The 14,459-nt window shown below is 41.0% G+C and overlaps 1 protein-coding gene across 2 annotated transcripts in view; it reads right to left on the reverse strand.

Annotated features, from left to right (window-relative positions):
• ACSS1 (acyl-CoA synthetase short chain family member 1) overlaps positions 1 to 14,459 on the reverse strand; it is a 40,674-nt gene that overhangs the window by 14,316 nt on the left and 11,899 nt on the right. For both annotated transcript variants that reach the window (XM_082217562.1, XM_082217563.1), the window contains exons 3-8: positions 12,009 to 12,208; positions 11,242 to 11,417; positions 9,060 to 9,212; positions 7,683 to 7,830; positions 6,276 to 6,413; positions 4,288 to 4,380 (exon numbers count right to left, since the gene is read on the reverse strand). In XM_082217562.1, the coding sequence (XP_082073688.1) occupies positions 4,288 to 4,380; positions 6,276 to 6,413; positions 7,683 to 7,830; positions 9,060 to 9,212; positions 11,242 to 11,417; positions 12,009 to 12,208 (908 nt within the window). The remainder of the gene's footprint in view (positions 1 to 4,287; positions 4,381 to 6,275; positions 6,414 to 7,682; positions 7,831 to 9,059; positions 9,213 to 11,241; positions 11,418 to 12,008; positions 12,209 to 14,459) is intronic.

Consider the following 14,459-nt stretch of genomic DNA (forward strand, 5'->3'; position numbering starts at 1 on the left):
ACAAAAGCCCATGGATAGGGAATGGATCTATTTATTATATATATATATATATATTATGCAGGTTTTGGTGTCTTCGGGTGTCTTCCCGTGTAAGAGTCGGGGTGTCTGGGCGACGTTTCGACGAGGTCTCACTCGTCATCTTCAGAAGATGACGAGTGAGACCTCGTCGAAACGTCGCCCAGACACCCCGACTCTTACACGGGAAGACACCCGAAGACACCAAAACCTGCATTCCTGTACCCGTGAAAATCTACGAAAGCAAATATATATATTATATATATATATATAAAATCTACGAAAGCATATATATATATATATATATATATATATATATATATATTGTGCTTTTCTCCCATGATAAAACTCCAGGCAGCATACATGGGGCTCCCAGGCACTGACCAGAACTTTAGCTTCAACTAAACTGCTGTGCCATGTGTCTTCAGACCATGCTTTGTTCATAGATGCCATCTTCCACAAGATCCCCATCTGGACTCCCAAGGGTGGGTATACTACACCAGAAGTCCAGCATTATCAAGAGCCACATAAATGATTATTCTCCCAGACATAAAATTTTCCTTGGCAAGCTCCTTTTTAACAAACTCAATTTTGTCTCTGTCCCTAGCCACACAATGGTTAAGAGCAAGGGTGGGCACCTGCAGATCCAGGTTAAAATTTAGATTTCTAGCCTACGTTATATGGGCTGCCAAACCATCCACAATGGAAAAAGATGGATGCTGCTGGGTGGGGGAGACAACCACATCTTAAAGGAGGGGCAAGCAACTATAGATTCCCATATGTTCTTGGACTGCAGTTCCTGTCATCCCTGACAACTGGCTATGCTGGTGCCAATGGGACTCTAGTCACTTCATGAAACCACACTAAAGCATTTATAGTGGCATCTTTGGGGACAAGTTCTTAACATGTTGCAGTGACTAGTATAGGGAAGGTATCAGTTCCTGTGCAAAAATACAGGGACACAGCTTGTTTTATTTCTCTTCCCAACATGAAGCTGCCAAGAAAATTGTATTCAACCCAATTTCATACACTTAGCAAGTAATTTCAACAGCAGTGATAGAAGTGCAAGGATATTATGGAATGTGCTTCCTTGTGCTGTTTTCACAGCACTTCAAATGGTTTGCTTGAAAAGCGGTTTATGAGACTAAAATACTATTATTATATAGGATTAGATTCTCCCACCCATTATGGGCATTCTGCGATTATTTTCAATTCAGGACTGAGCCTCTTAATCATTCTTTCCTCATTTCTCTCAGGATAAATGTTAAATCAGATCAGAGATTTCAACCTTAATCAGATCTTTTATAGCCTAACACTAACAGATACACAAAAAGAAGCAAAAGTAATAAAACCGCCGGAATATTAGGCCCTACAAATAAAGAAAGCCATATCCAACAGTTGTATTCAATTCCTTTGATAACTGTGATTTTCTGCAAATGAAGAGCTACTGGTAAATGTGTAATTTTTGCTATTCATATCTAGGGATTTTGTCTCCTGATTGCCCTGTGAAGGTTGGAAAAGGAGAGGGTAGGGCTGTCCTAGTTGGCACAAAACAGCAATCCTTCATCTCCCTACCCCACCCCCTATTTATGGAGATCAGGGCTCAAACATGGCTTATATGCTAACAGGGAAATTATTTGGGATGTCTCAAAGGTAATGGATGTTTGCCCTAATTACAAATCATTGCAAAATACATTAAAGCTATTGTTACTATTTATCATGCATATAGCACTTTTAAGGCATTAGTCCATTTATCCTGTTTGTCCTCTTAACTGGGGAAACAAAAGGAAACAGAAATAAACTCACATGTAAAATAATCACAAGCACATCAACGCTCAACAGGGAAAGGGTATGAAGTGTATAGTACTGACTTCCAAGACTTAAGTTTCAACTTGAGAATTGTTCCCATATAGTTATCATTATTTTCTCTCAAACTTAAGTGCTGCATTGGTATGCATCTTAAACAACAGTTAATGGTTCTTGCTTTAGTTTTTTTTAATTGGATTTGGGTACTAGGTGCTATTGGTTTGTTGGTTATCTTAAAAAGGTGCTTCAAAGAAAATTATCTCGCAATGCTTCTCAGTGACTACATTTTATTGAGTTAATGTAATTATTTTAGAACTGCTCTGGGATCTTGATGGATGAAGGTCAGTTTAGAATTTGCAGAATAGCAAAACTAGAAACAGAACTGTGCAAGAGACATAGTGAATAGGGAAAAGGTTGAGCACCCCTTACCCAAGCTCATGGCTTCTCAACTAAAAACAGCAACAACTTTCTGAAGCTAGTGTCAGGCCTAAGGCACATACATGTATGTGGCATGTGTAGTTAAACCCTAAATTTCACATTCACCTAAAAAACAACAACCCATAGACAATCCACTAAATTCTTAGCCGCGTATCTGAAAAGGGAGATAATAATTCCTACTTTACAGGCTATTAAGATTAATAATACAATGTACACAAAATGCTTTGAATACTTGAAATTTGCTAGATTCATTAACCACAGTAGTATCTGAATATTCAAGCTGCATTTAGCACCACGCCATATTCCATGCATCCTTTTGGCATCGGGACAAACTTTTGTTTAGAATACTATATAGCCTCAAAAGTCTTGTCAAAGCACCTTACAAAAAACTCTCAGAATAAAAATCAAATCCTAATATGGTGTCAGAAATGTCTCTGGTGAAAGGATTATGACCGTTTCCCCCACATCCTTGGTCCTCCTAGACTGCAGAGCCTGTTCGGAGCTTCTGAGGCAACGGAGTGGAGCTGAGCAGCTGGATCTTGCTCAGCCCGCAATGCAGGCAAGTCTGCATTGTTTAATGTTCTGGAGTTTGCTGTTCCATGCTTAGATATTTCTGTGCTAACCTTGAATTAAATGCTGGTATTATTATGAGGCTTGGGACTAGATTACCTGAAGGGCAACTTGTTCCCACACAAGCCTGCTCAGCTGCTAAACTCTTACTACCTGAGGCTCAGGGACACTTGCTCAGGTTCCCCTGCCTTCATAAGTGAAGTAGATGGTTACCCGGAAAGGGCTATAGCTCTGGAATGTTGCCCCAGGGAAGCTCCCCTAGAACTGGCTGCTGTCTTTCTAGCATCAAATGATTTTTATTTTTATTTTACCAGACTTTTCAGATTCAATTTTGTGTAAGTCTCCAAAATAAATGGGGAAGAAACACAGTTAATCACCGGAGCACATTCTTTCCATACTGAAAATTATTGGCCTCTCCAGTTAAACATAGCAGGTGATTAGAAAGACTTCTGCCCACACTCTTGGCAGACACTCTCAGACACAATAGAAAATACTGGGTGAGATGGACAAACAATCTGACCTCCTATAAGGCAAGCTACCTCTGGTTTGAGGGCTGAAGGTTCATTGAACACTGGATCTGAAAATTATGCTACTGTGTAGAGCTTGATCAAACTTTGCAAATATATTAACACAAGATGTGCACAATGAGCTCCCTGTTACACACACACACACACACACACACACACACACACACACACTCATAATCTCCCTCTCACTTATCCACTCATCCAAATGCTTTCAAATGGATTCGTAAAGCCTGATTTGTTAATCTTTATGCCTGTTCAAGTTGATTATCTTGTGGCATACTGCTGCTTCAGAGAGCTATGTTCCAGAGCGGATAAACAGCAATTAATGAGCTATTTTTAAATTGATTGTGAGATGTGCAATTGAGCTAACACGATGGCAAATCAACTCACATTCTATATCCTCATAAACACTCCATGCGAATTATTCTTACCACTACCATTTATATCCAAAGGAAATAATAAATCCTCTCACAGGAATGTGTGCATTTGTTTTTGCATTGGGTATAAAGCTTTTGAGAGATTAAGGTTTCTGCTTCTGAGCATCAGCAATAATGGAAAAAAATCATTCTATTTTCAAATAAATATTTAAACTAGATAGACTAACTTCAGGGGTGTTGTCACGAAACAGCTCAGGGGATCCGAACCCTAGGCTCTTTTGTAATGAGAGTTTATAATTTAGAGATATTCCCTTAGTATTAAGAAGTCAGTAGTTTGAAGACTTGCACCAAGGTCAGATATCCCAGGCAGTTCCAAAGGCCTAGAGGTTGTTGCACAAGCCATTTCTTGTTCCTCCAGCCTGATAAGATAGCTTTAAACAGGATGCTAGCAGCTACCCAATAAACACACAATGTTTATTGTGCACAATGCTCTGTGTGTACGTGTGTGAAGGGGGAGGGGTAGAAAGATTTTTAAAACTGTCATTTATTTTTACCTGTTTGCCACCAAGTGTCCACAAGAGAACAGCGTCCCTCTCCTACCACATTGTAGAACCACTGCCAAGCTTCATGGTTTATGGGTTCTCCCACTAAAAGCCAAAATAGTAAAAGGAAGAATTGCGAGTTCTACCAAAAGTATTTTATATTTGGTAACTGATCAACAATCCCATTAAGAGTGACTGAAGGAACTGGATATGTTTAGCAAAAAGAAGATCTGGTAGAGAAACATGCTAAAAATGTTCAGAATTGGTTGTCCTTTCTACTAAAAATAGGACATAAAGCAACAGGATGAAATTAAAAAGAAGATGCATTTTTGTAAACCTTTAAGTTACAAACGCGAATTAAAAATAAGAAAACTTTGGAAATTTTGAAAATGAAATGTGTGTATTTGCATCTACTGCAGATACTATAAAGAGTGAGGGGGGTGGGTGTCATGAACCAAATTTCCCAGGTTGTTTCTCCATAGCCACAAGCACTTGGGTGCACAAGACCAAGAACGGCAACAATCAAAAAGGTTCTTCAGATATTTGCAAAAGAGGCAGCTCACATCATCTTGTCAGTTAGATTACTACTGCTCAGGTATGAGAGTGGCCAGCCCTTGCAAATACAGCAGCCTATGAATTTGTGCTTTTCCTGATTAATAAAGTATAATTTATTGGCTGGTGCACTCAGTGCTCAAATTGGAGCTTCTACAGCACTCTTGCCATACCATTTCAAGGTTAGTCCACTCACAGCTCCAATGCGAGTGTGACACAGGACTAAACTGGCTATGTAAGTAGTCTTCTTCCTTATCATCTCCAGAATCCATCTTTAATCCCAAATGCTGAGATGGGTCCCAACTTCAATCATTGATTGCATATTTCTACTTTTTCTCTAAGCTGCGAACAGGGACAGCAAAGCCTCCTGCAATTTTAATAGTTGCAGAGATTCAAGGATGTTTCAGCTTGTCATGCCAGACCCAGAGTGAGAAAAGCTTTACCTACTGAAAGCATCTCTAACCACTCAATTATTGGACTCTTGGGTGCTAGAAGTACCGTATTTTTCGTCACATACTACGCTCCGTCCCATAGGATCCACCTAGTTTTTGGGGGGGGGAATAAAGGGGGGGGGGAATTCCTTTATTTCCCCCCCAAAACCAGGTCGGGGAACAGCGGGATGGCGGCGCTGCACCTCCCCGCTGTCCCCTAAGCTTGTGGGGCTGGCTGATGTCTGCCTGAAGCGCGGGGCACTCTGCTTCAGCGCACCCTGCACTCCGTGCAGCAGGCTGCTATCCGCAGCCTAGGGAGCCCTGCGGGAACTCCCGCAGGGCTCCCCAGGCTGCGGATGTCTGCCCAGCGGGAGGGGCGCTCTGCTTCAGGGCGCCCTGCGTGCCGGGCGGCAGGCTGCTATCCGCAGTGTGGGGAGCCCTGCGGGAACTCCCGCAGGCTCCCCAGGCTTGCTGATAGCTTCCTGAAGCCTGGAGAGCGAGAGGGGTTGGTACGCACCGACCCCTCTCGCTCTCCAAGCTTCAGCGAAAGCCTGTATTCGCCCCATAGGACGCACACAGATTTCCCCTTCATTTTTGGAGGGGGAAAAGTGTGTCCTATAGGGCGAAAAATACGGTACATTTGGCAGGTAAATTAGAAATAATTAGTGGGGCACAAGTCCTTGTGTTCCTTTTCCATCTGATTATTATTTATCTCTCCCCTTTTTTTAGAAGATAAAGCTTCCACTGGTGCAATCCAGCTACTGTAAGGTCAGAGTGTGATCCACATATGGATCCTGACCTCCCAGTTGAAGAGTAATATGACATTTTCCACTGTCAACAAAATTTGCACTGTACTCTTCATACTCTCAGATATTTCTAAGATTCAACTAATACATCTCTGACAAAGTAAAAAGCTTCTCTCTCTCAAAATTATTACAGGACTGGGAAAATCTGCTTCCGTAGAAATCAGCAGTACTGACTTCAAATGGAACAAAGCCTTAAATTGTGCATTCTCACCTGATCCAAGTGTAGTTAGGGAAGATCTGTCATACTTCTTTACAAATTCATCTCCATACTTCAGCAGCAATCGCAATGCAGTGGGAGCACAATAAAATTGATTAATTTTTAACCTTTGAACAGTTTCCCAGTAACGACCTGCAAAATTCCAAATGGTCATCTTAAATTTTTCTGTGAACTCCATAAGCACTACATGCTCAGAATAATTCGAGTACAATGAAAACACATACATTGTAATATGGGCACAAAGTACCTGCTTTTTAAAGACTTTTAAAATATTTTTATAGATTCTCTGCCTGTCACATTAGCCCATCATTGTGCTTTGTGTTGTTGAGCTGATACCACTATTAGTATACCCCAACCAAAACACTTTGTACAGGCTTATGTTTAAGGCTGGAGCAGTAAGTCCACTGATCTATACTAAAATCAACACCTACCTTTTAAATCGAGCCAAAGCAGGTCATTTGAGATACCATTTTTACTCCTTAAACACATAGCAAGATGGTGACTGGCAGGTGAATGTGGACAATCTCTTCTTAACAATTAAGACCAAACCGTATCATACATCCATTGGTTTGCAGTCCTTATGCTACAGATTCACCAAATATATGTGGTGGAAGGTTGACAGCTGCTACATCACCTCTGAAAATTCTCATTTCTAGTATCTTAATACAAGTACTTCAGTAGAAGGTTATAGTAGAAGATATATAAATCAATATAAATTAATTTTACTTCTGACACTCCCTCCCTATCAGCCTCCAGGTTCTCACCCAGGGTCCAAACAAACTTTCAGCTCACCCACAAAAGTCTCACACCAAGAAGAATGCCTGGAAACAGCAGACATCACCCTTGTCTCTCACTCTAGACCTGCTTTTTATGGCCAGGCCCAAGGTGGATGGTGCTTCCTCAAGCTGCCACAGCTGTGTCCCATTCAGCTGCATTCTCTACACCCAGTTCCAGGTACAGCAGGTTTGTACCTGCTCTATGTTGCTATGATGCTCAGTTTCAGATTATGTGTGAACCAACACTTCTGGTTTCTTTTTTTCAAATCACTAACAGCAAGACAACTCCACCTGTGGTTTGTTTGGAGAGAAACCGACCACAAGTGCCAATTCACACGTAATGCCAAGCTGTACTTTATGGTATGTTTCCCCCAGAGGCATGCAGGGTGGAGCAAAGTGGGGGCAACTGAGCAGCATGCACCAGTGCATTGTTCTTGCATGGTAATCTGTGGTTTACCATCATGTGCATACCAAGCAGTGTCTATACTGTAGCTCTCTGGGGATTATCGACAGGAATCTTTTCCCAGCCCTATTCTGAGATGCCAGAGTTTGAAACTGGGAGTTGTTACATGAACAGCCCTTCTCTATGCCCAGGAGTTAAACTTTAAGTTTTTATTTAAGGCACCTGGATTAGGATAGACTGGAGTGCTTTCAAACAGAACTGTGGTGCTTCCATTGCAGAGTGGTCCATACACAACATAGCTGTGTCCCGTGATCCAACCAATATCAGCCATACAACCAAAAATGTCACCTTGCTTGTAGTCAAACACATGCTACAAAGATGAACAGTAAAGCAGGTTAGAATTTACATGCTTAATAATTAATAAATTAAACTCTCCATCATTCTTCAGCAGTTATTTACCATATGGTACAGCTCATGTGGTAAAACAGGTGTACAGCCACTTTGCCCTTCACATTCATGGTTTCATGTGATGGCCAAGGGCAGATCCACACCATACATTTAAGCACATGCCTCCCCAGAAGGAATCATGGGAACTGCATTTTGTTAAGGGTGCTGGGAACTGTAGCTTTGTGAGAGGAGAGCTACAGTTCCCAGGATTCTTTGGGGAAATGTGATTTATTTTGCTCCATCAAACCATTAACAGCAAGCCAAGAATAAACATTGCTGGGAGTGAAACAAACCATGATTCCCAATTCATATGTAAGCCAGAGATCATGGGTTGATTTGTCCCAGTGTGAGCAGGGAGGAGCAAAATGACCAAGGTAAGCACATTCATAGCAGAAAAAAGGAGGGCACTGACTACTAACTAGGACGTTGCTTTTAGGGAAACTCTAAGCCAGGCATTGACAAACTACAGCCCTCCAATGTTTGGAACTACAATTCCCATCATCCCTGACCACTGCTCCTGTTAGCTGGAGATGATGGGAATTGTAGTCCCAAGCATCTGGAGGGCCGGAGTTTGCCTATGCCTGCTCTAAGCACTGTTCTTAAGCCCTTTTCAGCAGAACATGAATACCTCTCCATTCACCCAGGCTTTTTAATTGATGTAGTCTACGCCTCTCAGTTTTAACATTTTGGAGCGAAATGAGTTTTGATTTCTGTTGTGTTTATGTAGCTTTTCATTTTGCATGTTATTTTGTTTATTGCCTGTTTTCACTCATTTATTGTTAAGTCACCCAAAGAAATCTATTTTTTGAAGCAGAATACAAATGCTGTAAATAAGTGAATAAAATATCTGGTAAGTGACATTGCCCAATAGAATGTATAACCAGAATTATGGAGGGAATAAAATACTTTTCAAATACTGAAGCTGAATAAATTATTTAGACATTTTAGGGCTAAAGTGTCAACTTTTGGTGTGCATATAATTTAAGCAGCAGAAGGAATCAGGGAAATTTTTACCAGGCACCATTTCCAAAAACCATCAGTACATCTCCCCACCCACAAACAAATTTATTTTTACTATCTGTTCTCCACAATTATTACTGATATAGTAAAACAACAAGTGTTATTTTCCAAGAGATATGATCTCTGATGTACCTTGTGCGTTAAGGCAGCATAAAGGAGATAGCCAGCTTGGGTGTGAACAATCCCTTTAGGTTTTCCTGTGCTCCCTGAGGTATAAAGCATAAAGAGCATATCTTCACTGTCCATTATTTCAGGGGAACAAACTGGCACCTCCTTAGCCATCTCCTAAATAAAGAAAAGAAAGAGGAAGTATTATTATTATTATTATTATTATTATTATTATTATTATTATTATCACCACCACCATCAACATCATCATACCCCACCCATCTGATTGGTGGCTTACAGCACATATTTAAACATAAAAACATCCAAAAAAAGAGCCATTTCATAAAAACTGAAGCAATGTGCAGAAACAGTGGCCCAAAGTCTATTATGCTGCACTCTACTGACAGCTGCCATTTCCAGTAAACTCCAGGCACGCCTTGGGTATGGATACAGTATTGTCCAGAGGCTGTGTACCTGCTAATTAGCTACTGGGTAACTCAGCCAGGGACGCTGAGTGGCGCTGTGGGTTAAAGCCTCAGCGCCTAGGGCTTGCCGATCGAAAGGTCGGCGGTTCGAATCCCCGCGGCGGGGTGCGCTCCCGCTGCTCGGTCCCAGCGCCTGCCAACCTAGCAGTTCGAAAGCACCCCCGGGTGCAAGTAGATAAATAGGTACCGCTTACCAAGCGGGAAGGTAAACAGCGTTCCGTGTGCTGCGCTGGCTCGCCAGAAGCAGCTTGTCATGCTGGCCACGTGACCCGGAAGTGTCTCCGGACAGCGCTGGCCCCCGGCCTATAGATGTGAGATGGGCGCACAAACCCCAGAGTCTGTCAAGACTGGCCCGTTCGGGCAGGGGTACCTTTACCTTTACCTTTAACTCAGCCAGGAGCCCTAAGTCCATTGCACTGTTCTTCACCGGGAGCTATTGCAACTGTTAGACCATGCATCCTCTTTTGTCTCAGTTATCTTGGAAGAAGCAAGAACTTGGGGAAACTGTGGAAGTTCTTTACTGCTGTTTTGAGGGAAGTTTTGATCTGAACGAGAGTGAATCAACTGAAGTTTAATCCAGACAGGACAGGTACTGCTAAATGGGAGATCTGCTGGATGTATGTGTGCAACCTGTACTGATGGGGTTGCATGTCTTCTGAAACAGTATGTTTGCTGGTTGAGAGTTCTCTTGGATGCTCAGGTGCAGGCACTGACCAGGAACGCCTTACCATCTTCATTTGGTAAGTCAGCAGTGTCCTTACCAGGTGAAATCAGACCTGACCTCTATTATACATACCTTTGTCACTGCCTGGTTGGAGACCTACAATGTGCTCTACACAGGGCTGTCCATGAAGACAGTTCAGGAACAGTTGGTTCAAAACGTAGCCACTAGGTCTTTTGCTAAGACCAGGAGATTTATACATATTGCTCAATCCTTGACCAACTTTCCTCATTTGAAATCCGTTCAGACTCAATTGTGGTTGCTGCCACTGGTCTTTGAAACGTCTTGGGACAATGATTATCTACAGAACCACATCCTCCTGGATGAACCTGCTCAAGAATAGAGTTTCATTTTGGAGAGGCTCCTCCATGCTCCCACTTGCTATCTGAGGTGCAGAGGTGGCAGAAAAAGAGCACCTTTTCAGTTGTAGTCCCCCCCACCCAAGGGAGTAGATACTCCATCACTCCCCATCTTTTGATGACTGTTTTATTCTAACATGTTTTTAATTAATACACCTCCTCTTTCATAATATTTTACTTTGCTACTATTTATTTATTATTTGAATACAGACTCACCTAAGTCTTCCTGCTATACAGTTTTAAAAATCATTTTGGGAGAATAAATATATGAACACCTTGTCTTAAAAGTTTTGTCCACCATTCTGAAGTAAAAGATTTCTTAATCCACAAATATGTCAAATTTTCAAAAACAAACATACAGCTTCCGAAAATAATGGGGATGGGGGAAAAGATGGGTTTCCCCTGCAAATTTCCCCAGTTTTTCTGGATTCTCATCTCTAGATATGAAGCTGCAATCCAAGGATGCACTAACTTGACAATTCCAAGTTTCAGCCTGGCCTTTGATTCATTGTAAAACTAGGCTCATCAACATTAATTTGTTCTAGACAAAACGCCAGCATATAACCTGCTGTGATAAAATATTATTGCATCCTATAGAAATACCTGATTTAAAAGAAGTACCATGAACATCATGAACATACTTCTTCAAGGAGAATATCACGACTGCCCATGTGGATTTTGTTGGTAGTTCTCTGAGTCACAAAGACACACTTGACACTTGGACAATTCTTTACAGCTTCATCCACGGTCTTCTTCAGTTCTATGACACGTCCGCCCCTGACTCCCTGGTTAGAGGTGATGACTGCTTTGCATTCAGCTAACAAGAAAAATCATTTGTGGACTTAGCAGTTTGTTTTCCTCCATTATTGTTCTGAGTAACATTGTAACCAAGACATTATATACTGTATAGTATAGCAGAACAGTAACTCATACACAGTTTCCAGGGGGGTAGCTGTGTTTTCTGTTGCAGCAGAAACAAAAGATCTTGTAGCAAAACTAGAAACAGACTCTTGTCCACAAAAGATTACACCCCTGATAAATTTGTTAGTTTGTAAGAAGCTTCAAGACTCTATAGTTAAGCAGAGGCTTAACTCTTATCATAGTGCTGTGATGCTTAGTGCGCAGATAACAAATCTCTGCATCTGATATCATATAACTGGCTGGTGGGTGTAATGAGGCCCATTGGCCAATGTTCCTCACAACATACTACAAAGGGCTCTAATGTACACACATGACTTTTGTGCATACAGAGGCTAACACATTCTTTTCAATGATGGGGAATATTAGTCATGCATAATAGGAATGCCTGTTGTGTGTGAAGAGAACTACCCTGCAATATGAGAAAAAAGTCATACTGTACTATGAATGTTTATCAGCTACCCCTTCCCAGCATCTGAAAACTACTCACAGTCATTGATCCTCCCTGCCAATGAATCTGCACTGAATCCAGCAAAGACAACGGTATGAACAGCACCAATTCTGGCACAAGCCAACATGGCAGCCACTGCCATTGGGGACACAGACATATAAATAGCAACTCGGTCCCCCTTTTTTATTCCATTTTTCTTTAATGTATTAGCAAGGCGGCAAGTCATATCCAGAAGTTCCCTGCAACACAGGAAAGAACAACCATGTCATTTCTGTATGCTCCGGTTTGTTAAATATGTATTTCTATAGCATAAGGCTTGTATAAAACAATGCCAATCCTAGTAATTTGAGTTTTTAAGAAAATTTCGAATTGGAAGATATCCCAGGAAAAGCCCCTGTGCCGATTAGGGTAATTTGCATTGGGGGGGGGAATCCATTTCCACCAGATTTTTTCTTTTTATGTGGATGATCCAGTTTAGTATTTTTACTTTACTTCTATATCGTAAACAAAGTTAAAAATTTGAAACCGCAAAAAGTTATTAAAATAAAAATAAAAATTTGAAACTGCCATGTTTGCCTAATATTGTACAGTACATGCAATTGGTACCCACTCATTGTTAGTAGTGAACTTATGAAATGGGGGAAAATGTTTTGGAAATTATTCACTGGCCAGTCTAAAGATCTATAACAGATAATTATTATTCCACCAAAGTCCCCATCTATGCAGGATTTAGTTATTTACTATGTATTAATTACCTGCCATTAAGACAGAATAAGGTACGTCATATAATGAAATATATGCACTGTTTTAACAGCTGAGAGCAACCATTTTAATACATGATCTAAAGTTCAGAGAAGTTGTTATCTGAATTATACCAAAAAATGGTATAACAATCCTTAGCTTTGTCTCTTGCTGGTCTTTTGGATAACAACATTTGCTGAACCATAGAAATCAATAGTGCTTTTGAAATATTGACATGAGGAATACTTGGCCTTCATCAACATTCTTAGCATTCGAGAGACACTTACAGTGTTCAAATATAAAAAAGAATGCTTTGTAAGAAGCATGCCTCCTTGCTCAGCCTTAAAAACTGTAATTTGTTTCATATGCATTTGGTTGTGTAATTACTTCTTACGCAACTAACGGCCCAACCCGAAATCAACAAATCTATGAATAAGGCTATTTTTAAAAAAAGTTGTTTTTACTCTTAGAATGGAGTCTAAAAATAATTAAATGGAGACTGATATAAAGTTCGTATCTCTTCCAAAGCTACCTTCAAGTTTTATGGCTAAACAAAAATGAGAAACTGGGATGTCTGCCAAACCATAGCTGTCTTAGTAGACAACCATTCCATCTCACACTATCCAAATAATTCAGATGTGTTTCAAGAATATGGCATCAAAGTCCTGCACAGGATCAGAACATTTTCAGAAGGGACTATAAGGACAGAACTATACATTGTGAAGTAAATTTCCAAGCTGAGGTTTGTCTCCTATTACTAACAAAGGGACCAGAAGACATTTACAAGTGAGAATTGACAGGTGGAGTTTAATCCTGCTCATATCCATGGATGAGTCTGGTGAAGGCTGGTCCACTAGGTCAAATGGGACACTGCTCCACCAACCTCAGCCGGCTCCACCTACCTGCTTTCAGTCTTGAGGGTGGCACTGGTTGTCAGTGCCTCCTCTCAGTCTCAGCATTGCCCTCGTGCAGCTCTCTGCCTTCTGCCCTACCAGTCCCTGTAGGCACGAGCCACCGCTGGATTATCCCCTGCAAATGCCCTTGGCTATTTTTCCTCCCAGTAGTGCTCTGTAACCAGATGAACCACAGCAGGAAGAAACAGCCAGGAGAAATTTGCAGAATGATAAGAGCTGCAATCCAGCAACATCTGGAGGGCCACAAACTCCTCCCTCCCTGTATTGTGCTCAGAAAGAAAGCCAGCCAGCAACAAAAGCTAGAACTGTTTCCATTCCTATTAATGTATATATATATTGTTGTATAATATTTTCCATTCCTCCATTCAAGAAGTAGGCTGCAACGCTATCCAGGCATCCGCAATTCAACACCTCTAAAAAAAGGTGACAGCCTCTTGTGCTGACAGTTCCTATACAGTTATCAATATGCCAATGCTTCCATGCATTCTCCTGTGATAAAGCAAATATTTTCATGGAAATATATTACATTTATCTATCCACTGGTAGCTGTCAATGGATCAGTTTTATGACTGTGTATTTTGCGAACAGGAGTCAAGATGGCACTGTGTATTTTGCAAACATGCATCAGGATCATGCTGCAAAAATCCGGAGCAAAACCTTAACTGATGATCACCAGTTCATTGTCACTGTATTGTATATTTTCCGAATACATGTAGCTACAAGTCATAAAATAATAATAAATAATAATACTATTACTACTACTACTACTACTACTACTACAGTATTATTATTACCCCACCCATCTGGGTGGCTTACAACACATATGATACCACAA

Source organism: Podarcis vaucheri (assembly GCF_965113315.1).
Source record: "Podarcis vaucheri genome assembly, chromosome: 3".
NCBI lineage: Eukaryota > Metazoa > Chordata > Lepidosauria > Squamata > Lacertidae > Podarcis > Podarcis vaucheri.